Source organism: Triturus cristatus, chromosome 2_2, assembly GCF_964204655.1.
Source record: "Triturus cristatus chromosome 2_2, aTriCri1.1, whole genome shotgun sequence".
Classification (NCBI taxonomy): Eukaryota; Metazoa; Chordata; class Amphibia; order Caudata; family Salamandridae; genus Triturus; species Triturus cristatus.
The window spans coordinates 1,036,528,828-1,036,554,802 of record NC_140582.1 but is presented as its reverse complement, the minus strand read 5'-3'; the positions used below and the strand labels follow the sequence as shown (position 1 = coordinate 1,036,554,802).

The 25,975-nt window shown below is 46.1% G+C and overlaps 1 protein-coding gene across 2 annotated transcripts in view; it reads left to right on the top strand.

Annotated features, from left to right (window-relative positions):
• The window catches only part of DOK7 (docking protein 7), a 463,238-nt gene that overhangs the window by 376,513 nt on the left and 60,750 nt on the right, over window positions 1-25,975 (top strand). For both annotated transcript variants that reach the window (XM_085642491.1, XM_085642490.1), the window contains exon 8: window positions 3,263-3,311. In XM_085642491.1, the coding sequence (XP_085498617.1) occupies window positions 3,263-3,311 (49 nt within the window). The remainder of the gene's footprint in view (window positions 1-3,262; window positions 3,312-25,975) is intronic.

Below are 25,975 nucleotides of genomic sequence, written 5' to 3'. Positions count from 1 at the left end.
ATCGTGCGCTGTAAGAGCACCAGAAACGATTATATACAACTATAAAGGACAAAATCAAGGAAACTTTAAGGTTAAAAAATAAAAGTCAAGGGCTGTACCCTTGGGCCGTATGCAGGATATTGGATGCTGAAAAGGTCGTGCTGAACGGCAGTTTATGTAAACCAATGCAGATACCCATGCTGCCTTTCCAAGAAATTTCCTAGCGATAAATCCAAATGAAATTTATTTGACAGCAAAGAGATTAACTCGAGCATTAAAATAGCTGTGGCCTGCAGCTTGTCACGGGGAACATAACAATGGCACATATCTTTTACTTGCTGTTGCACAAATAGAATCATTTCAGACAACCTGCTTGGTAAACATCAAGCACAGGAAGGTGCTTCTTGCCAGCATGCATCTCTGCATTCTTTGTTCCTAGGAGGTGCCAGAGTAGTTTAAAACTCTAACAGATAGGCACATAGCAGTGTTCTGCTTGCTGTACGACCCTCTTTGCAGAAAGGCGGTAACAGTAAAACCCCTTCCCCAAGGGCTGTGAATTTACCAGCACTTCCTGCAGGGTGGATTCGGACCTGAATCGAAAAGATAAATGTACACTTTTGGATAAATTTACATTTGCCTTGGTATTCACAAACAAGGAATTAATAGTAAGTTTAAGATTGCGGAGACGCTTCAGGCGGGGCGGAGAACTCCGTACATAAAAAGATAGGATGTTATGTGCGGAGTTCACCTCGACTGTGGAGTCTCCGCAGCCATAAACTTACTATTAACATGCCAAAACAAACCAAAGCTAAAACAAAAGTTGAAGTTTACCTTTGTGAATCAGGCCTGCAGTGTTGTGTAAATGACTGATATGTATCTCACTAGCAAAGACTCCACTGCCTGTGCTGTCTCTTCTGCCAATGTGCAGTGGGAAGCGCACTTGAAACAGCGGCGGACTAACTGCACAGTGTGAAGTGCCAGGTCCAGCGCCATGTCTGGCGCAAATGCCTTTCAAAAAGACTGCCAAAAAATAGAGGGGTGAACTCTCACAGAAACAGAATTCCATGGTCCTTTACATGCTGGCAAACATCATGAAACCTGTTAGGGGGAATACATATACATTCAATAGTTCCTAGTGTTCACAATTCTCAGACAATTGGTTAATTAAGCCACTTTAAAGAAAAAATATCTACCTCCATGATGGATAGCTCAAAGGGGTGTAAGCCCACTCATATAATAAACACAATCCTTGTCAGCGTGAATCTCATAAGTCACTAAATAAACCTGTGTTTACCACTGGTAGCTTCGCACAAAAGCAGTCAGGGTTAGCTAAGAGCCACTGTGTGAAGGATTTATGCAGCATTCAAATTGTAATAATAATTGGTGTAGGTTAGAAGGTCAGGTGACAGTTGCACCTTCAAGCCAAACCTAAATATCCATGTAGTTTAATGACTGCCCTCCTTCCATCTGTGCTGCTGCCGGAGAAAAACACCATACACTATCAAGTTATATAGGACACTTTAATAACTGTAATGCCATGTGTGGGTCCCTGTAAGTTCAAGGTTAGGCAGCGGGATAAATAAACAAAATGATCACAGCTGTGTGGAGGGAAAGTAGTTTTTGTGGAGGCACACAACTTCTGCCCAAGCAAACCAGGTACTCCTGGCTCCCAACATGTGAGCAAAGCCAAGCGTCTCTCTATTGATGGTCACACAATTGTCTGGCGACAGCTGTGCTGTCAGGCCAAACCATAAAAGGAGGTTTTAGGCCTGGCAAAAAGGTTTATTTTGCCAGGTCGAAATGGCAGTTCAGAACTGTACTGCAGGCTGCAGTGCCATTTAATTTACAAGCCCTGGGTATATGTAGTACCATAAAGTAAGAACTTACAAGTAAATCGGATGTATCAATCACGTGCAGGCCAATTTAACATGTTTAAAAAAGAGAACACAAGTACTTTTACCTCTGGTTAGCAGGGAAACAGTGGTCAGAGTCCCAAAAGCCAACAAAAAGAGGTTCAGCAGAGGAAGGCAGAGGAAGTCCAAAACTCTGGGGTGACCCTTCAGAAAGGTCTAATACCGCATATCGGAAAAAGCACATGTTGCTTCGGAGGTATACTGGGGGAACCAAAAATTAACGAAGAGGCTGTCTGATACCGTAGGCATTTAATCAATATGCTGAATGCAAGTATGCTACCAGATTATACAGCATCTTCCTGTATGGTTTTCAGGAATATTCCAATTATTGTTTAGGTCAGAAACGACCTATTATAGCTTCTAAGTGAGAGAAGAGTAACATAGTCAATTCAGTTCTGCTTCAGTTCTCTGCCTTTGTCTTAGACACACATTCCAAAACAAAGCACAGGAAAACTGACACTTAACTGAGAAGATGTATTCTATGTTAATACCATATTGTGTTTATAATATCCCTCCAACACGAGGATCCAGCTGGAACCTCTCCGTAACCTTAAAACACATTGATAATCATTCCAAACTTTTGTTGAAAGCCAGACCAACACTTAATACATAGTTAACCATTAATTATGAGGGTCTGTTTACAACAGTTCTGTGAATTATGTGAAAGTTAGCAACTGCTGTTTGGATACGTAGATATACCAAACCCTGCAACTGTACCATGCAGAGTATCTGAGAACCTGTCCTTGCTGTTCTTCTATCTCAGCACTTGTGTGGGTGTACAATGGGTAGTATGGTTGTGGGCTTGCCTAAAAAAATGTACGTGCATACACAACCACCTGCCACAGCAAATCATGTATGACCATTGCTCCACCCATCTCATCTCAGACTGTTGTGAATTGTGAGTAGTGTGGCATTCTTTTGGCTTGTATGTGCCAGCTTACCACTACCAAGGAATGTCGTAGGCATGTTGACATTCATAACACAGTTTTAATCTGATGCTACATCACGGTGGTCTGCTGGCAGCGCATCTGGCTGTTTTTATTGTCAGTGTGGTGGATCATCAGTGAAGACTGAGCCATCCAGGGCTGATAGGACAGAGGCGCACAGGTTGATTGGAAGGCGCTCATGTAGTCAAAACCTGTTTATCAGCTATTGAGGCTGGCAGATGCTTTTGTCTGAATGTCCCATTGTTTAATTAAGTGGTGGCGCCTGCCAGATTTTGAAAGTTGCATCTGTACTTGCACCGTTGCTTGTTTGAGTTATAATATGACATTTGTGGAAACAAAAGGGAAGGTGTTAAACTGATAACCCTAATTTTGAGGCTTTATGCACTGGGATCTTTTTTAAACATTTGCTTTCTTTAATTTTAGGGGACAGCTGCACCACAGCCGGGAGTCTCTCACACAGCAGCTACATCAGGTAGGATCCACGTTTTAGTGCATCTACTGCCATTTTATGTAGTGTTAAAATATGTAAGGTCGTTCATCCTACTTCAAAATTTGAAATGCATTTTGATAGTAGATCCTCAGTATGGGGTCTAAAGGGGTATTGGCTCATGCAGAAGGTGATCAAAGCAAGGATATGGCAAACCTCTGCTTGGAATGTGTTGCTATTTACATTTTGGAGTGTAGTCTCAATGCATGTCAGGGAATGTAAAGTAGTACTCTTTTATGTACCCTTCTTGGCCTTTGTGAATTGGCAACAAAATAAATAAAGTGTTAATAAAATAGGAATATTCAGGTCATATTCATATACAGTTAGTACAAATAGGAAGGACTGCAGCCTGATTTACTAATAGGGAGTTGAACGTTTGGGGCCCAGTCACAAACCCATAGAAAAGCACTTAAAAGAGTATTCCTGTAGTACTACTTCCCACACTCATGCTCATTGTGCATTGGCTCTATAATGATTCATAAGCACAGCAAGAAATTCCACAATTTTGAACCATCAATGGTAAGTGCTGGTAAACTAGTGAAGCAATTCAGAACTGATTCATAATGTTTTTGTGCCACAAAGTTCAAGTTGAGTGTCTAAAAAGGACCCACTTTGGGCATCTTTATAAGATATTGATCTTGTAGATGAAGCCTAAAAACTCATAATATTTGCACATATGGTATATAATACACGTTTATGTTTAGAGATAGGAATGGAAATATGGACGTTCCCAAGAAAGGGGAAAGAAACGTTGGGGAAACCTATAAAATTCCTACATTTGTAATATACACATATCAGTGGTTTTCACACTACTTTTAGCTCAAAACTTTAATGTGAAAAAAACTGAGAAACTGAGCAAACTGGATGTGAAAAATCCCCAAAACCTCAATTTTTTCTCGGGATGTGGTGGAAGAAAAGAATTTAAGGTGCTAAAAGACAAAATGTGGTTTAGTGATTGGCCAGTAGATGTACTCTTCAATTTTTCTTGATAGCCATCTGTTGTCCAAGCATTTTATATGAAAATGAAAAAGAGAATAATTTAAAAAAAATCATGGGCGTAAGCACAGGGACATAAGAATATTCTTCTTTGTAAATTGAGTTCCAACGTGTATCACAGGAGTACCGAGAAGGCCAAGAGCATGTAGTAGGCTAAGGGGGGTCATGTAGACACTGGTAGGCGAGCCACCAGCCTGCCACATCAGCCAAGCGCTGGTTTGTGCTTCGCTGGTGCGGATCACCCCTCTAATCAGCAATTCTCACGTTCCTGGTGGAGATCTCCATTATGAAAGTGAATCAGCTGGTAGGGAGGATACGCGTTCATCACTGCTAATGTCGAGTAGGCGGCAATGTTCTTTTCAGTCAGCTCGGAATTTAATTTCCTTTTTCAGAAACAAACTACTACAGAAGGGGTTTATCACTGAAAAAGAAACCCCAGTTGTGGCCCAGTGGTCAGAGGCCATTGACAATTGTCTTTTCCGGGAGCCACCATGGGTCCCATGTCCAACTCGGGCAGGAAAAATGAATGACAGTCGCCTGCCTCAGTAGGACTGGATGTCGGTAACTGTGACCTGGCGAACAAGTGGCAGATGCGCTGTCAGGTCAAGTCTTTCCACTGGTGGCGCCAGTTGTAGCTCTGCCTCCTAAATGCACTGCTTGAGACCTCACAATATCTGTGTCAATAAGTAGCAACACCTAAACTCCCTACAGAATTAAATAACAACAGATCCTCAAACCATTAAATAATATTCAATTCATAGTGATAATATGAGCTATAATCTCATCAGTAATATTTAGGACATGTGTAACTGCGTCTGTCACATCAAGGCTGAGATCATGAGCATTGCCTTTGGTGTGCGAGTTGTGTTCTGCATGGCTGTTGTGCAAGTTATGATTCAGCCTACCTAGCACTAAGAAACCCCTCCAGGTCACCAAGCGCTACATAGAAGCTGAACCTGCAGTTCTTAACAGAAGTCCAACACTGCTTCTTACATTTCATAAAACTTGCATGTGGGGTCAGGCTTTTGTGCTCAAAGCTGCAAGACCCTACGCATCTCCTTCCAGATCTCCAGCCAGAAACAAACTAATCCTGTGGTCTTCTGCTATCAGTCGAAGCACTGACTTAGTGTTGAAGATAAGATCGTAATACACCAAGTCGAGTTGCTATGATATTTATTCCAGTATATGTAACAGAAGGCATCAACAGACTCCGTTCATCACGAACCCCAGCTCAAGTCTCAACCTTCTCCCACCAACATTCCACATGACATCCCCATGTTCTAGAATACATTACAACAAGATTACAACACATCCCCCCTACTTAGAGAAAAACATAACAAACAATATACAAAGAACATTTCCCTAAATGAATTATAAGGAAAAGAAAATAAAATTAAAAGAACAAAAACATGACATTCACAACTGCCATAATAGCGTGATAGAATGAATCTATCTTCCAAAGAGAAACACTTAGAACCACAATCATTGTAACTCATAGTCACAGAATTTCCTTGGCATGTGTTTCTCTCTAGAAGGGCGCACACCAAACGGCATTGCACTTCCACCCACTGGAACCCCACTACAAGATTCCGCATCTTTAACACAAACACCCCCTCCTACATCATCTCTGCATGTATTGCCATGATACTTCACCAATCTAGACATGCTCCACATAGCACCAGAATCAACTTTTACTACATTTTTCCTGACTGTCACAATGGTAAAGGGGGCAAGGAAAGAAGACTCTCCCTTCAAACAATGCCTGGGATTCTTCACTAACACCCTGTCCCCAACATTCCACTTTTTGCATTTAACTCTCATTCTCTGATCATAATCAGCTTTATACTTGTGCTGATAGTCTAGGATTTTACTACGACAGTCCTCCCTACTCACCACAGGCCCAGAAGACACAGGCAACCAAAAAGGATTAAGTTTCGATGTGGCTTTCCTGCCCCTCAATACTTCAAACGGCGAAACCTGTGTGACCGCATTAGGTGTAGTACGATGCGCCCACCACATGTCCCTCAATACCCCACTGAACGAAACCTTCAAAGACAATGCCCTTTGAGCACAGTCCTTCACCATCCTGTTCATCCTCTCAGACAATCCATTAGCCTGTGGAGCATATAAAGCTGTCTTCTGATGCACAATACCATGATTCCTGAGAAACTCCACCATCTCATGGGACACAAATTGCACCCCATTGTCTGTGACAAGAAATTCAGGAAACCCTTCCAATGAAAATACATCTTTCAAAAATTCAATAACCACCTTCGTGGTCACAGAACACACACACTTGGTAACCACCCACTTAGAGGTGTAATCTACCAGCAAAATAACAAAACGTTCATAAGATGGTAATAATTCAAAAGGGCCTACAATGTCCAAACCCAACTTTGACCAAGCCACATCCGGAACCAAAACAGGAGACAAAGGAGCTTTGTTAACAACATGCGACTTATCACTAACGGCACAGGAAACACAATCTCTCACCACCTCCTCAACCATGCGATCCATCCCCGGCCACCAGTATCGCTCCCTCACTCTAGCCTTCGTAAGACTCCGTCCCAGATGGCCTTCATGGCCCGTGTTAACAATTTTCACTCTAAATTCAACTGGAGGAATCACCCTCTCACCTCTCATGAGATTACCCCCAGTAAAAGACAAATCATCTCTAACCTGCCAATAAGCTCTCATCTCTGAATCCAAGACTTTATAATCAGGCCAACCCTGAGTCACCCAACCCTTTAAAGACTCCAAAGTTTTGTCCTTTTTGACCCCTTCAATCCAAGATTCCAAAGACAAAGATGGTTCAACCACCCAACACACTACATCACCTTCACAACTTCCACTCACTACATTGACAGGCAATCTAGAAAGGCAATCCGCCGTCTTGTTGCTGGAACCCGGTATATATTGTACAACAAAATTGTATTCTTGCAACCCCTCACTCCATCGTTTTATCCTAGGAGTAATATGTTCACTATGCCTACACGAAAAGATCTGCACCAATGGACGATGGTCCGTTCTCACCAAAAACGGTATCCCCCACAAATAAAACCTGAAGTGCTGAACAGCCCAGAACACACTTAAAGCTTCCCTCTCTATGCATGAATAATTAACCTCCGCATCTCTAAGAGCTCTCGAGGCAAAAGCCACCGTCCTCTGCTCACCATTAACCACTTGGGATAAAACAGCTCCCAACCCCTTAAGACTAGCATCCGTGGTCAAGATTGTTTTATTGTTAACGTCAAAATGACCGAGAGTGGGCATCTTCCCAATCTCCCCTTTGACAATCTCAAAAGCTTCCTGACACTTCTCCGACCACGCAAAGACTGACCCCTTTTTCAACAGAACTCTGATTGGTTCTGTCACACTTGCAAACCCTTTGACAAATTTGGAGTAAAATTCAGCAAGCCCCAAAAACGATCTCACTTGCTCTTTATCTTTTGGCACAGGAGCTTCAACCACACTCCGTGCAAGTTCAAGCTTGGGCTGAATACCCTCCCCCGAAATCAAATGACCAAGATACGTGACAGTGTGAACACCAATACGACACTTCTCTTTCTTCACAGTTAACCCCTTTTCCTTAAGCCTCTCCAAAACTTCCATCAGAGTCCTATTATGTCCTTCAACATCCTTACCATAAATCAATATATCGTCCTGAAAGAACAAAATATTTTTCACCTCATCAAGCACTTTCTTCATAATTCTTTGGAAACACGCTGCGGCAGACGCCAGCCCAAATGGCATTCTTAAAAACCGATAAGCTCCCAGTGGTGTCACAAACGAGGTGAGATGCCTCGAGTCCTTATGCAAGGGAATCTGGTGGTATGCGGAGGACAGATCCAGTACACTAAAAATGCATGCTCCCTTAAGCATACTCAACGACTCAGAAATATTAGGCAAAGGTTGCCTATCCACCCAGATCCATTCGTTCAGGCTTCTCAGGTCCACACACATCCTGACCCCAGCACCACCATCCTTCGAGGCCAAAACAATGGGCGCCAACCACACTGAAGCTTCAATTTCCTCTATAACACCTAGACTCAACAACCTATCTAGTTCAGTCTTGAGAGGTCCCATCATCATGTTGGGTACCCTCCTCACCTTATGAACACAAGGTATTGCTCTGTCTTTAAGAATGATTTGATGTTCAAACCCTCTAAGACAACCCAGCTTATCAGTGAATACCTCTGGAAACCTTTTAAAACATTCATTACTGAGCTCACTTCCGAATCCACCCCCATTCTTATCATCCACCAACATGACTTGGTCTTTGGGATCCTGAGCATTGGGATTAAGCATAATCCCCAAGTCCCTTTGATGTCTCCATCCCAACAAGTTATCGCCCCGTTCAGCTACATACACTTTCCCCACCGTAACACGTTCTTTGAATTTGATACAAGCTTCGATATAACCCAAAACAATGATTTTGGCACCCCCATAGCTGACAGGATTAATATCCGGGGGAAGAAGCGTGACGTTGTCCAGACCAACCACTTCATCCCATTGTTTATTCCCAATCATTGTGAAAGGTGATCCCGAATCAGCAAGTACCAAGAATTCATAACAGTCCACTAAGATTTTGCATTCCGGCATGGAAAGCTTCCCAGCATCCACACCACCACTCTTTTCATCAATATTCAAAACTATAGTACGCACAACCTCAGTTTTCTTCTCCCCTACCCTGGAAGACTTGCATACACGAGCATAGTGACCCTTGACCCCACATTTCATGCAAATGGAGTCCTTCGCATAACAATGAGGATAGTTGGAAAAGTGATTAGTGCTACCACATCTATAACACTTAATCTTGGGCATCTCTCTATTACCCTTTTCACCATCCCCCTTAGTGACCTGAGAACTTGAACGATCATCACTGTCTTGTTTCGAAGAAAAATTCTTTAGAGTTCCACCAGCAGTCTTCGTATCTTTGTGCAAAGTCTTATTCTTCTCAGAAGATTTAACCTTAGATACATTTTCAAAATCTAACGAACCTTCTTCCTCCATTAATGCATGAACATCACTCGTATTCATCTTCTTCCCTTCACCCCTAACATTCATCTCTTTTACCCAAGAAGAAGTATTCTCCATGCCCTCAACTATTGAAACAGCCTCCACCAAAGTTGGATTTTTTGACAATAATTTCTCTTGTACACGTGTGCTGTTCGTGCATCTCACAAGCTGGTCCCTAACTAAAGAATCAGAAAGGTCACCAAACTCGCAAGTTCTGGCTAAGGTTTTGAGAGAAGCTACATAACTCTTGACACGTTCATTACTGCCTTGAGTCCTAGTAAAGAATTTATGTCTTTCAAGGACTACATTTATACGTGGACCAAAATACCCTTCCAGCATCCCCATGGACATTTCATACACATCACTAGCTTCACCCTCCGCTGATCCTACTGGAATGAGATCAATACTATCATAGATATTACGCCCCTCAACTCCTAAATTATGTAACAATATAGCCTGTTTTCTGACTGCTGAAAACTTTTCCCCACCTATTGCAACAATATATGAGTCAAATAAATTCCTCCACCTCTTCCAGGGTAAAATAGGATCTCCTTTTTCAGATAGAAATGCTGGTGGTTGAGACATACTGGTTGTAGTAGCCATTATCAACTGAATGTAAATTAAACAATTACGGATTATTTTACAAGTCTTATGTAAAATAATAAACTAACACAAGAAAAGTAGTCACCGCTGTCCAGAAGTCTAAAGCTGAACCAACCTAGAAAAAAATAATAAACTAACACAAGAAAAGTAGTCACCGCTGTCCAGAATGTTGCACTCCAAATATGAGTTGTAACCAAACTCACAGTCAAATCCACTGTTTTCCGCTAGTCACAGTACTCTATTTCCGTTGTTAAGCATTCCGATTTCCATATTTCATGCTTCGCCCTCAATGTCAGCTTCAACTTCAGCTTCCGTATCAATAAAGACAGAGAAAAAAAAAAATGGCTGACACGCTGACACGTAAAGCGTACAGCGTAATGCGTGATGCGTGTCTTTGCGCGATGACTGTGGACACGTAGAAGCAAAGAAGAATGGCGTGACGAACGATCAGCTTCAGCGCTCGCGAATGAGCTTGAGCACACAGTCGCGAGCCACAGAATGTTCCAGTGCTTTCAAAAATGGCAATACTTACAACGGAAAGTGTAAGTTCACCGTCATCTATTCGTAAGTCCACATTTACTTGAAAAAAACGCAATATGTTGAAAGTAGCACTCTCCAAAGTCTTAGGTTCAGAATATCTGTGAATTCCTCGAAGTCAAAGTCTCTTCAAGGCCGAAATCGCCTGTCGTGGGTTTATGTAAGTCCTCAGGGGAATTGATGCCTCCACTCACTTGTCCCCAATCAAGTTTGAAAGTCGCTCGTCGCCAGTGTTGAAGATAAGATCGTAATACACCAAGTCGAGTTGCTATGATATTTATTCCAGTATATGTAACAGAAGGCATCAACAGACTCCGTTCATCACGAACCCCAGCTCAAGTCTCAACCTTCTCCCACCAACATTCCACATGACATCCCCATGTTCTAGAATACATTACAACAAGATTACAACACTTAGCTCACAGGTGCTCCATCTCATAACATTTTTCCCTTATGGGTGTAATCAATTTAGGTTTAATTATGGTTCAGTTAGCAACAAGCGTGTGCGTTATAATATAAACAAATAAATAAAGTATAAGCAGAATGTATAAACCTTCCTCATAGAGAGTTATTTGCACTTTCCGAATGTAATGTGCACTATGGCTTGAAATGCCCTAAGCTCCGTACTAGACACTAAATGCAGGGTTGCTTGTGCTTCCGGTAGCTGCGGTCTCTCTATAGGGGCGTAGGGGCATTGACCTGCCACCTGGGAACCATTTCATCCCTCAAATACATACCTTTCTTCCGAGGCAAAGCATCCTGTCCTACTAGGTGTAGTTTATTGCAACCACCAGCTGGGGCTTTGTATCTAAACTGCACATGTCAGGATGGCCGGTATGTTGCTTGCGGCCTGCCTGACATGCATAATTCAGGCTTCCCCAGTCATTGCTATGGGGGGGCTGGGAAGCAAAGACAGCTCCACAAGTCTCAGGATGGAGCGCCGTGCTCACCTGCCCCAGCCAATGTTCATGCTTCTGTTATGCTGTTTACTGTGATAAACAGTGGTTTAATTGGCCGAGATGTGTGACTGCATGCCCGACATGATCCGCACTTCAGTGTGAGCAGTGCAGGTGGATTGGGAGGTTCCCTACGACCTCCACATGCCGAACAGTGCTCCTGTCACAACCACCAACCTTGCACCAACCTTGCATGAATGCCGGCAGGGACCGTGCAGCCACCCGATGCCTGACCGAGCCCTCACAGCAAGATGCGCTCTCAAACCTCTGGAAGCCGCTCGGGGCAGAGACTTTTACCGCCTGCAATGGAGACCGTGGGTCCAGCAGTTGTGTTGCCTTCCACCTCGGGGGAGCCACTCCAGAGAACTGCCGGACTTAGAGGACATCGCCATTGGTGGTGGATCTGAGAGTCCAGCTTTGAACAAGCCAGCTTCAGATAAGTTCTCTTTAAAAATGTATATATATATTAACCCCCCCTCTATGTCTTCCCCCTGGCTCCCCCTCCCGCACCGCCCGCCACGCTCCCCCCTGTGCCCCCTACACCCACCCACCACTTTTTGTTTGTTTTGGCCACCACTGGCTTCCAGTTCCTATCCGGTATCCCCATTCCACCACACTATGTTCTAGCTGTAAATTCTGTATTTCATTGTGAACATTTTGTCTAGAAGATCATAACACAATCTTCGAATAGCACTTTGTGTAGACATGATCTTCAAATAATGCTGTGCTTCAAAGTGGACCGAAAAGGAACTTCCTTAGGAAGCATAGAACACAGGGTGTGGCCCAGAATGAGGCAGTGCATGCTGGTCCTTCCTGTGTGTGTGGACACAGAATGTAAAGCACACACAGGGAGTGAGGCACCAAGGCACTTAGGAGCATGGGATTTAGTGCTCTTGTAGCACTAATTCACACACTCATACGTGTCTTTGTGAATGGGCCATTGAGCATTCATTTACACAGATAGGGAATTATTATATCAATCTTTGCCCTTAACATATCTTCTGATATGTTAGCTATTATTACACTTTAAGGTCAACATATTGTCCCCAAAGACTAAATCTCATTTCTTTGCACATAGCTACTAAAGCAAACCTGATGAAAAGCTGGCTCCTACTTTGGATTGAAACAACAGATGCATTTGATTCTTATATACACCTGTTTCCCCCCTAGGAAGATGAAAAGCTTCTTAAAGCTGAATGAATGCTCTTTTAGCATCTTTATTTTACAGTTACCAAGCCATTTTCACAAGTGCACAGTTTAGGATAAGGTGGACAACACTGCAGTGTCTGGATGCATAAGATGCTTTATGTTGCTGATTGAAGCTGCTGCTAGGAATGAACAACCAAGCCACCCATACCTGAAGTTGGCGAGATCAGTTATAATTGTAACTCCTTTATTGAGGAAGTATTATTTAGCGCCAGGATGCCCTTATTTGTAAAAAAAAAAAAAAAAAAAAAAAGTGCCAGGGCCCATGTTGTATGATGGGAGGTGGCTGCAGCTTGCGCCACTCACTGCCCCTGTCTGCGCCAAATTCCAGTGTCAGCACTACCCACCATCTATCACACTTCAACTAATTTGACAAATTGTCTAGTTCATGTTATCTGAAGCTGTAAGAATGCTGTGAGTGAGCTGGTTTCTCAATGTCTATTGATTGTTTAGCACTCTGATCATGTGTTTGTGCCTAAAAAATACAGAGACAGTGCCACCATGAGGTGGACTGTCAGAAATAAGTGACAGTATTAAGACAAGCATTTGCAATCCAATAGGTCTCGCGTTTCCTCGAGTTTGAGCTATTCACGTAACATACCGCGTTGTGATGGTACGCGTTGTATCATCATACATTCGTTATATTCATCTATTAAGTTATAGGCCTGTTTCTCTGGTTGTGTTTTATTCACAAATTAAGTTACAGCTCTGGTTCATAGGTTCTGTTTTTATCCTGCAGTATGCTATTGGCTTTGACATCTGGTACTGTTTTGTTCTCCACTATGTGGCTGTTCTGCTTCTACACAGCCAAGGCTGGGAAAGTATAACGTGTGTCAATGCTTTGTAATAATACACTTAATGCCTTATGCATCTGCGTAATACCTACAATTACAGTGCGGTGGATACAGGTCTGCCAGCGGGCGAACAGGGAGGTAAAGCAGCCAGTCACATCCTTACCTCTTTAAATATAAGTGGTCCTTTCTGCTTTATCACTTGGACAAGCAGATGTCCGGCTGACTCCGGATACAGTTCAGGACAGACCCAGGAAAGTACCTGCAGAAGCCGCGCGTGCAGAACTGACATGCAATCCCCCTCTGTAGGCACACCCAGGGCACAAGTCCTAACAAGCATTTGCAATGCAATAGGTCTCGCATTTACGCAGGTTTAAGCTATTGGCATTGTAAATGAGAAGGCTTTTTATTTAAGTTTTAAAAATGAAAACAAAAATAAAAGGCATTGTTATTTGCAATGTTTATGAATGTATGATGATACAATGCGTACCATCAAAACGCGGTATGTTACATCGCGGTCTTGACAACGCAAGTCGTTACATCGACTTGCGTTGGAGGGCGCTGGATTTAGGAATAGTGTGAATTACTATTCCAACTCCAGTCTACGTACAGTTGGGAAGGTGTTGGAATAGTAATTCACACTATTCCTTAGTCTAGAGCACCCTCCAGTGCAAGTCGGTGTAACGACTTGCGTTGTCAAAACCATGATGTAACCATACCGCGTTGTAATGGTTGCGTGGTAAAGGATGTTTCCCGAATAAAACACAACCAGAGAACATGACCAGTAATTAATAGACAAATACTTAATACTTGAATAAAACACAACCAGAGAACGAGACCTGCAACTCAATACATGAATAGAACACAACCAGAGAACGTGACCTGTAACTCAAAACAGGAATAAAACACAACTAGAGAAACAGACATGTAAATTAATACATGAATAAAACACGACCAAAGAACATGACCAGTAACTTAATAGATGAATAAAACACAACCAGAGAACGTGACCTATAACTTAATACATGAAAAAAACACAACCTGAAAAACAGACATGGGGAACTTAATACATGAATAAAACATAGCCAGCAAAACAGCGTACTCACAAGGGCCCCGCGCTGCTCCTATTTAGGCAGGGACGCTGTATGGCCCAGATTCCCCTCTCTGTACTCCCTCTCCAGGGCTCCCTATTCAAGTGTTCATGGGCCCTCTGGTCCCTCAGCCACGGACCTCGGGACCCGCTCTGCCCATCTTGGATCGCCCTTGAGTGTTCCCCGCAAAGCCTTCCACAACGGGCGACTCCTCGGCACAACTCCGACTACCTCATCAACCTGCATGGTCCAAAACGTGCCAAACCATGGGCACCCCAAAGACAGGCTTGGGAGGAGCAGGAGCCACTGAAAGAGTCGGGCAAAGTAATTCGGCCTTTGCCCCAATGAAGCGTGCTTCAGAGAGGCACCTACTTTTCAGAGATGAACTTTGAAGCGTACACCAGGGTATGTTAATGCACGCAAAAAGCCAAAGATAATGCACCAAAACACGCCATCTGTTATGGACAGGCCCGTGAAAAATACTTGAGAGCCATAGTTTTTTTAAAGCATTTTATACCAACCTGTGGCATTTCAAAAAAAGATAAAGTATTAGATAAAATTTCTTGAAGCACCAATAACGGACAAATCCACTATGCGCTCATTCCACACATCAACAAAAACAAGCTGTCGCCACGCTATTGTGCGAATGAATAAAGAAGATGCTCACCCAGTAATTAGAAGACACTGTGTCACGCCACGGAGTAAAAGATCCAGTCTGGTGGGTGGGGCAAAAAGTAGACAGGGCGGTACCCAGGAGGGACTAAAAAGCCTCAGTCACAATCAAAAGATACCGTTTACCATAACCAATGGCGCAAAATGACGCACACCAATGGAAATAACGGGTGGAGCCGAAACTTAACATGCGCGCTGCAACGCCAGGCGAGACCTAAAAATAGTGTTCGTGGCGATTATTATTATTATTATTATTGAATTTTATACCGCGCACGGATTTGCAGTAAACACGAGCATTGCTGAACAATAATAGTATCTCGGTTTCGATTTTATTTAAACAGTCCATTTGAAAGCACTCAAGGTCTCACAAGGGGTACACAATCATTATATAAGCACAAAAACAATACAAAACCAAAAATTGATCATGACATCCAAATTTAAAAACAGAGATCAACCATTTCTAACCTATCCCAAGTGGTGTTTGTGCCTCCTTTTCATTCCTTTTAACTCCACATTTAAAGGCACACCCGGGTCCATTTGTCCCATATGTTTTTTAAATGCCTCCTAAATACCATTGATCGCATTGATTGATAGGGTTTTTTTGGGGGGGGTCATTGTTTTCAGCTACACTCATGAACTTTAGTTGTTGATCAAGCTGTCCCCAATAACACAACACAAGATTAAGGTAATGCATTTTTCTGTCTGCATGTATGATACACAACTTCAAGAGTAAGAAGTCTCTCAATATAAACCTGAGGCAGATATCACCACTTGCTTTGACGTGCTTGCACCAGTCCTTAGTTTGAGCCAGTGGTTTCTGGTTCTCAGCTCCTGCACTTAATTATCAACACCTGTGGTTTTCATGAGCACCAGTTCATTCATTTACGGAAGAGTAAGATATGTGCCCAGAATGACAGGATGTTGAGCCGACCCTGGGACTCAAACCTGATTCCTCAGCTCTAAATTCAGCAGCTCTGGCCATTACGCCACATCCTCTCCCCACCTTCATGGTTAATAGTTGGTTCTATTTTAGGTGGCGCTAACAGGAGAAATGGGCTGGTGCAAGCTGCCTGATGACGAGAGCCCGGCACTTATTTTCTAACAAATTAACCACTGGCTTGCACAGACACGCATTACAACTTCTTCACTACTCTTACTAGACTTGGGAAATAAGAACATGTCCCTCATTCTAGATTCGTCTGACAATTGCCATGTCTTGTTATGTTATGTTATCTATATTTCTATAGCGCACAACTCACCCTGGGGCATCTCGGCGCTACATGGTCTTCGTCCAAGGTGGGACCCTCACAGACAAAGGACGCTCATGCTTTCTTACTATTCCTCTTTTCCGCTAGCTAATCACTTATCTTTTCTTCCATGAATGTTTCATATTTGTACATCACTGCTAGGGACCTTAGTGTTCCCAAATAGCCATCAACAGGTCCACCAGGCAGTTGTGTACCATGAAAAAATGCATCTTCATTTTTCTTTAGCCTGTACCTGTTATGTAACATTTGTACTACAGTGGACTCTAGTATCTGGTTGTGCCTAGAATGTTATAATTTGTACAGGCAGAGCAACATTCTAGGGAGTGGAGCGCAATGTCATCAGAGCCTGTTGGACAGTACTTGCAAATCCTGACACAATTACTTCTTATCTTGTGAAATGTGTAATAGCATTGCGACCTTCCAGCTACCAACAATGGTTTAATAAAGGCAACCACTCTGAATCACTTCCCACACAAGTACAAGCCCACCGGATGGCTAATGCTTCCCACTTGATTTGGGGCATATCGCGTCTCGGTGTTGGAGAGCGCTCTGCTTGCATAGACAATAGGAACCCATGAACCTTCTGCTTTCTCTTGTAGGAGCACTGCTCCCAGTCCTACAAGGCGACCAGGAGCTCTGTTCTTCATCGTGGGTCAAAATATGCCATTGTAGTGTCATTGAGGAGAGCTTCCTTCACGTTCCTAAATGCCTTGTCCGCCTGTGGCTCCTACTCCCATGGGGCATCTGCTCTTGTTAGGACGCTCAATGGCTCTGATAGGGTGGCCTGCTTGAGGATAAATCTGCCACAGTACATTGCCATGTCTAAGAATCTTCATACTTCCGTTACCTTCTGCAGAATGGTCGCTTTTCGAATGGCCTCAACCTTTTTTAGGTTAACCTTGAGGCCATTCCTTCAAAAGATGTAACCATAGAACTCATTAGAGTTTTTGTAGAAAGAACACTTCTGGTGCAGAGTCAATTGGCACTCTGCCAGTCACTGCAACATGGCTCTCAGGTGCACATGGTGCTCTTTGAGGCTCTCAGAAAAGATCAGGATATCATCACTTATGTTCAGCACCCCAACAAGCCTCATGTCGACAAATAGCCGGATGACTCCAGGCTGTTTGGGCTTAGGCATGATTACTACCATGGCTACCCAAGGTGTGGGGCCAGTAACTTTCTCTGTGACCTCCTTTTGCTCCAGGTCCCACACCTCCTTTTCCACCTGTTGTCTCAGGTGGAATGGGACTCTTCTATGGCACAGCGCTGTGGGTCGTACTGCCTCATCAATGTGCAGGTGGGTATGTTTGCATTTGAGTCGTTCAAGGCCTGTGAAGAGTTGGGAGAGTTCTTGAATTATGGCGGAGGCATGCGGCTAGTGTACCTGGTACCGGTGTCTCCTTCCATGACCTGGAATCTTGCTTTGGTTGAGCGGCCTTTGCTCACATCGACTTCTACTGTCTCTTTCAGAGGCAGCAGCTCGGTGCCCCCATATTTGTAGATCCGTGCCTTGGTGGCAGTCAGCTTGGGGTGTGGTATGTTCTTATTGAACTGTACATAATGTTCACAGAAGCACCAAAGTCAATTACGGCTGTTATGAAGTCACTCCTAATCCCCACTGTACACAAGGGAGGGGGGCAGTTGTGGTCACCCTCCTTCCCAGTGAATGATGCTACAGATACTTCCTTGTCCTCTATGTCATCAATAGGAACACCCTGCACACTGTCTTGGGCCTTCCTTCTGATGTCCGGCTCAGGTACCCTACCCTGGGCCTCTACACACCTTAGTGAAGTGATTCATTTTTATGCATTCGGAGCATGGTCACCCTCTCACAGCGCAGATGTTCAGTGTTCAATGTTCCAGCCAACAGCTACCACAATGGTCCCCTTGCAGCTTTGATGCACCAGGTGGGCGGAAAAGCACAGGGTGTCTCTGGATTGCATCAAGATTTCTTCTTCACAGCCCTCGGGGACCCTCCTAGGGTGCACTCCTTCCCAGGGCTACTTCCATGTCATCAGCCTTGCTGTTTAACAGCTCATGGGCAAGGGCTAGGACTAGGGTGTCATCTAGGGAGATGCCCGGCTGCCTCAACATAAGGCATCTGAGCACGGCTGCCTTACAGCCCTGGGTTATCTAGGCACGGATCTCTTTCGGTTGGTTGATGTTCACACATGTACTTGCTAACTTCCGGAACCATGCGTAGAACATGTCGATGGATTCGTCCTCTACATGCCGGGCCAGGCGTAGTTTGAAATGCTCATAATTGGAGCTGAGCTGCGGATCAAAGTGTCTATTCAGGGCAGGACCCTGTTTTGGGCAAGTTCTCAAAGAGTTCGTACAGCTCTGCCCCACAAAAATGTTTCAACAAAGACCTCTTCATTGCTCCGTCCGTTTCGCTGGTGGGGCGGAAATAAAGTTGTAGGCGTCCATTCCAGGAGCACTATTTCAGTGCCACTGTGGCCGGGTCAGCTAGCTCACTAAATGGTGGTAGAGCTGCGACTCAGGCATGTGCATACGGGGCTGAAGGATGTAGTGCTGGGTTTGGTTGTTGATCCGTCATCCAACATCTGCACTGTTAGCATATGGATGCAACCCTCGTCCTCACTTAAACACCATGGGTTTGTACCTAGACCCTCACCACTTCTAGACTGGGCCAACTATGAAGTATTGTTGACAGTCACTGCCCCTCACCATGCAGTTCACTCGTGGGCTTTATCTCACTATTATACATTTTTTTTGCTTCAGTAATTCTTATACTCTTCCCCGCAGCCCCTCCTTTATTGTTTTCTTTCCTTGTAACTGTTTCCTTCCTTTATTGCACTGTTACGGTATAACTTCAATATGTTTGCAGGTTTTTTCTCATGTCAGCAAAGTCCCACTCCGTTATTCACTCACTGCCCCTTTTACCATTCAGGCTGTCTCATACCTGCAGGTTTGTCTGCTCATAGTCGGCCGCAACACAGCATGCATGCTGCCAGCTCCCAAGCCACGAGGTGCGGTGATGATGTTTGGCAGCCAGGTGACGCTGCAGCTACACTCCAGCACAGTGCATGGTCTTCTCACACTCCGGGCAGTACCGCCTCCACAGGGAGTCAGGGATTCTGCTGCTGGGGCATGGACCGCTGAATAAGGGCAGTTTGAAGCGGTCACATGGCCAAGAGGAGAGCTTATGCCCTTCACAGGCGGGACCAGCAGTTGCCGACCGAATGCTGGTGGACACCGCGGTACGCTCCCGGCTGGACTGCTGACGTCGCTACACACACTGTGCGGTGTGGAGTAGGCGTTCCCTACATGCCTTCGTAACCAGTGTTGTGTCCGTGGCCTGGCGAACACAATGAAAGGCCTGTGTCGCAGGCACTTCACAGCAGTGAATGGCACGCACTCTGCATATATCTTGGCAGTGGCCATGAGCGACCACCAGCTCATTTATTTATACCTTCTGGGCCGAGCCTGGCCCTCAGCATGCATGTGGTTACATTTTATGGTAGAGGCCGGGTGGCACTCCAAACATATCACCATTTATTGCGTCAAGATGGGTATCAAAACGCTCCTCCCACTGATGCCTGTACAGTGGAGGATGACCTTGAATTGTAATTGAGCTACATTGTTGTCACAAAATGTTCTTTCATTGCTGTCCTCTATTTTTCAGCAGTGTGTGAGTTAATACTCTATGTTTCCAAAAGATATTCACAATTCCAGTACTTCACTGATATCATAAAGGCACCATAAAGCCACTGGCATGTTGTCGTTGGTGGAACGCACACGTTCGCCACTGGAACATGTACAAAGTGTCTGCAATAATAAAGCAATGGTGTTGCAGGTCCTGAAGCTGTTTCTGCCATTGCTCCACTCAGTACGGCAGCACATTGTGTGATGACGACTCTGTCATCACACATCACCATCTGTGTCACCAGCACTCACACAAGATAGTGGCATGTCCACAGGTCACGCGCAATGCCATCGAAGGGAACACTGCCACTCACAAAAGATAGTTGCATGTTCATTGAAGGACCCTGACGAGGTAGGAGAGATGAGAAGAATACACAGTATGAATGCCATGGCCTGGCTGCACTATGGTGATGCAAAAGCAGCTTCATCTCACCTTGACACTGGTGCATGGGAGAGAAGTGCCCCTACGTCCAATCACGCCCCACTGGGAACAAGATGTGAAGCACCATGGATCACAAAGCGCAAGAGAACCCTTGTGATGGTCTGACAGGGTACAAGGAAGGTTTCGTACCGATGATGTCTGAACTGTGGACCTTAGAAAGATGCATAAACACTGTTGCAATGGAAAGGAAGTTTATTCATGGAGTCCCAGTATGATAGGTCTGACAAGAATCCACACATCAAAACAGCAATAGAACATTATGTTATTAACACAAGAACATTCCACAGCCCAACATCCCACCCAACACTTTGGGCCCCTCTCATACCACAGTTCACACAGATACCAAATCTGGGAAATTGGGAGTCTGTGGAATCCTAGACTGTAAATGATGGCAAAGATAGCTTTCTTAAAGAGAAGGATTACAGAGTTCAGGCCACGGTGACACATGTGGTATCCAGGACGGATCACAGCAACCATTCCTTACTTAGGGCTTGCAAAATATTCATTAAAAAGTTAATGTCAAACTGTTTAGTAATGGTAAACGTTTAAACGGACTCCTCAGGATATTGCGGCATAGGTTAGGACATTTTGCGCCACCTAAAAGGACATTTTGGGGCACACTTTAGTGTTTTTGCGGCATTTTTGCGGCACTTTATTTTAGTTATATTCAGTAAGTATGTAATCTTACATCGTGTGTTTAATGGTGGACTGCATAAGTGCCTCAGCTTGTATTTTTTTAAAAAAGGATGGTGGACTGGGCAGATGTGACGGAGGGTGGTTACATTTTATAAATAATGATGAACTGGGGTAATGCTATACATCCTTATGCATGCATGATTTGCACCCTAAACCTATTTCCACATTTGGTGGCAGTCTAACATATACCGTGTGTAATACAGTGCAGGCTTCACAGTCTTTGATCTCGATGCACTATACATATTCATGCCTCTATTCCCTACTGCGCCAACCAGGATTGTTCCGAGACTCTCTGGTTAGACACAGACATCAGCAATGATAATATTAACAAATTGAGATCTCATAACTAAAATCATGCATTTCCCATCAATTAGGTGTCCTTGCATTTATTTTGCATTTAAGGTGTGCGTTACTTTCAATCCATTTACATGAATTTAGAAGACCAACAAAAAAGTTACAGAATATTCTGTTCTGTTTTGCAGCGTCTTTGCCCTGCCCCCGAGCTCATTCTGCTCAGGATCACAGTGCTCATCTGTTTTTTAAGCATTTCACCCACTGATCATGTCCTATGTGGAAGAGAGGACCTTCTGTTGAGCTCTTTAAATACGTTGTATTGCCCAAATGCAAAACATCAGAGACCGTCTTTGGAAATTCTCGAAGGACACACACAACCCCGGCTTCTTTGCTCTCCCACAGCAATGTTTTATTGCCCACAAGTTTACATGAATAAAAAAGAAAAAAATAGCAAAAATAGCAGCGCATGGGACTGGTGCATGCTCTTGAGAAACTCTTCGTGAAACTACTCACGGTCTTCCTGTCTTCCCCACTCTTCCCAATCCATAGAGGGGCAGGAGTGGGGTAGGCTTTCAGATTGGCATCAGGTTGCTAGCACGAGAAATGTTGTGTGCTGAAGCACTCATAAAGTGCTGGTCTGAGCCTGTAGTGTCCTCCGACGTGGGGTAGCGGTATAGTCTACCCGCGTCGGAGGTGAGGGGCGAGCGCTGACGCATGACGTCATGCGCTGAGTATAAATAAAGGGGCGTGGCCCGCAAACGGCAGTCGGAACCACGCTGGAAACCATATCGTGTGTCCGAGTGAATTACTGCATGTTGCAGCGCGCTAGCCACGAGGCCTCTGGCTTATAGGCCATCACACTGGCGACGAGGGGCAGAAACGACCCCATGCTATGGTGCTGACAGCCATCTCCTCGTGCACCACTGCTGTGCCCTCGACCCTGGCCCCTTGCTGTCTCGCCTGGGTGCAGCTCGCCTGCGATGTGCCCTAGGCAGGTTGGGAGACCCCACGCTCGGCCCATCTCCTCGAGGGTGTGCCTGCTGATGGGTGTGTGCCTCGCACGTGGCCGGCGGAGCCTACGGAGATACGCGCCCGGCACCCTGGTGAGCGGAGGACCCCACTGCGAGGCCTGACACGGCCAGGACACTGAAGAGGCCCTAAGGGTGTCCATTCTGACCTCAGCCAGGCGGCTGTCACTGTCCCAGGAAGGTAGGCAGCGCACGTGCTGCGGAGTGTCTCTGCGACTGCGCCAAGATGGCGTCGATTCCCGCCATTGAGCCGTTTGTGGTCGACGGAACTTCCTCCTCTCTTGCCCCACGATGGAGAGACTGGACCGATCGTCTCCAGATCTACTTCGAAGGGGCGGGCATAGCCCGAGAGCGGCGCAGGGCCCTACTTCTCCACCTGGGAGGCAAGGACATCCATCGCATTTACAAGACATTGGTGGAGGCAACACCTAAGACCTACCACACGCTTCTCAATGCCCTGAATGCGCACTTCGAGCCGATGGCCAACAGGGACTACGAACGGTTCATATTTCGCCAGGCCAAGCAGGAAGCGGAAGAATCGCTGGACGCATTCCATGGGCGCCTGAAGGAACTGGCCAGCACGTGTGGTTTTCGCGACGAACTGGAGGAGATCCGAGGTCAGATTATTCAAGGATGCTACTCGTCCAAACTCAGAGTCAACATTCTTCAGGAGGACGGCAAGCCCCTGGCTGACATCCTCACTCTGGGCCGGTCGAAAGAAATGTCGCAAGCCAGGGCGTCGCACATGGAGGCGGCGCTCCACCGCCCTGTCAAGACGGAGCAAGTCAACGCGGTGGACACGACCAACGTGGTAAGGCCCAAATCGCGCCAAAACGCAGGGAGAAAGCCGCAAGACAGGAAAAGGGATGCGGATACTGCGGAGGCGCGCCCCATCGCCTGCAAGACTGCCCAGCAAGAGGGAAAAGATGCAGTGCATGCGGGTGGATGAACCATTTTGCGGCAGTCTGCCGGTCCACAAAGTCACGGAAGGAGGCAGCCCAGACGGTGGCAGAAGAGCAAGACGGAAGGGACATGGATGACGACGCAGGGGACTACCCGGTCCACTACGTGTTCGCGGTAGACCAGCCACGACGGAAGAGACGACGACTCCCAAGGTGCAAAGTCAAGATCCACAACCAGGACGTGAGAGCCACCATAGACACGGGGGCATCGATCGAGCTCATGGCGGCCAATGTGTATGAACAACTGAATCCCAGCCCCCCACTGAGCAAAGCAAGAATCAGAGTGTTTGTGTATGGGCAGAAGACACCAATCCCGCTTTTGGGGTGTTTCAAGACGGAGATATGCCACAACGACATCAAGATACCCACCACAGTATACGTGACCCCTGAAGGAAATGGAATACTGATCAGTGGGCAGTCAGCGGAAGAGCTGAGGCTGATATCGTTCGCCCTGGCGGTGCAGGAGGAAGAGTTAGAGGCCATCCTGGAGGAGTTCGAAGACGTCTTCAAGGGCATCGGATGCCTCAAAGGTAAAGAAGTATCCCTCCACATCGACCAGTCGGTCCAACCGGTGGCGCTGAGGCACAGGCGCATTGCATTCCATTTGCGCAAGAAGGTGGAGGACGAGCTAGAGGCACTGGAGAGACAGGGGATTATTGAGAAGGTCAGCGGACCCACCCCGTGGGTGTCCCCGATCGTAGTGGCGAGAAAACCGAAGCAGCCGGGGCAGGTCCGCATCTGCGTGGACATGCGCCTCTCCAACGCCGCGGTGAAGAGGGAGCGTCACCTAACTCCCACCATTGACGACATCCTGGGAGAACTGAACGGTGCCAGATGGTTTTCAAAGATGGACCTTAGGTCCGGATATCACCAACTGCCGCTGCACCCAGACTCTCGCTACGTCACTACCTTCTCGACACACGTCGGCCTCAGGCGGTACCGACGCCTCAACTTCGGAATCTCAAGCGCCGCGGAGGTGTTCCAAAACGCTATCCGAGAAGTCCTCAGCGGGCTGCCAGGGGTCCTGAACGTAAGCGATGATCTCCTGGTGTACGCCTCATCGATAGAAGACCACCACCGGAGGCTGCGAGGGGTCCTCCAGAGGATCAAAGAATCCGGACTGACCCTACATAGGGAGAAGTGCCAATTCCTAAAGAAGAAGATCAGTTTCTTTGGTAACACATTCTCCGACCAAGGAGTCGCCCCGGACCCAGACAAGGTCAAAGATGTGCAGGACGCCCCAGCACCTTCCAACATCTCGGAAATAAGGAGTTTCCTGGGGATGGTGAACTTCTGCGGCCGGTTTGTCCCGTACTTGTCAAACCTCACGAAGCCCCTCAGGGAACTGACAAAGTCCACCACCCCGTGGCAATGGGGACCAGAACAGGAGCAAGCCTTTAAGGACACCAAGGCGGCGTTGTCGGCTGATACCACCCTATCATACTTTAATCCGGCACGGTCCACCAATGTGGCAGTGGACGCCAGCCCGTATGGGCTAGGGGCAGTGCTCGCGCAGCTGCAGGAGAATGGTGAGTGGGCCCCGATAGCCTATGCGAGCCGCTCTTTGACGGACACAGAACAGAGGTACTCGCAGATCGAGCGAGAAGCGATTGCCATCCATTCGGCCTGCCGACATTTTCACGTCTACGTGTACGGCAATCCATTCACCGTGTCCACGGACCACAAACCCCTCATCCCCCTGTTTCAGGGATCGGCATCAAAACCCCCGCCGCGGATCGAAAAGTGGATTCTTCAGCTACAGGAGTACGACTACACAGTAGAGTACAAGCCAGGCTCCTCGAATCCAGCGGACTATCTCTCAAGACATCCCAGAGTAGCCACTAAAGCGGAAGAAGAGGATGCTGAAGACACGGAAGAATATGTCCGGATGGTATCAGAGAGATCCCGGCCATTGCCCATGAGCCTCGACACGATCGTAGCAGCCACCCAGGAGGACGAATGTCTGCAACTGGTCCTGACGGCCGTCCAATCACATGACTGGCGCCCCATCCAGTCCTCCTTCGCCAGACGAACGCTGCAAGCCAAGGCCATCCTGGAGTCGCTCACGCGGGTCAAGGATGAACTCTCGGTTGACACCAGCGGGTGTCTTCTTCGGGGCCCGCGACTGGTGATCCCATCCAGTCTGACCCAGCAAGCAGTGGACCTGGCACACCGGGGCCATCAAGGCATGGTGAAAACAAAGAGTCGGCTGAGAGCCAAGGTATGTTTCCCGGGGATGGACCCTATGGTGGAGCGAACGGTCCGAACATGCTCCTGGTGCCAGGCGTCAGGTCAGCCGGAGCATCCCCACCCCGTCATCACTGAGGAAAACCCGCAACGACCATGGGAGAAGGTGAGCGCAGATTTTGGGCACCTCCCAGATGGACGCTATGCCCTGGTGATCATTGACGACTACACA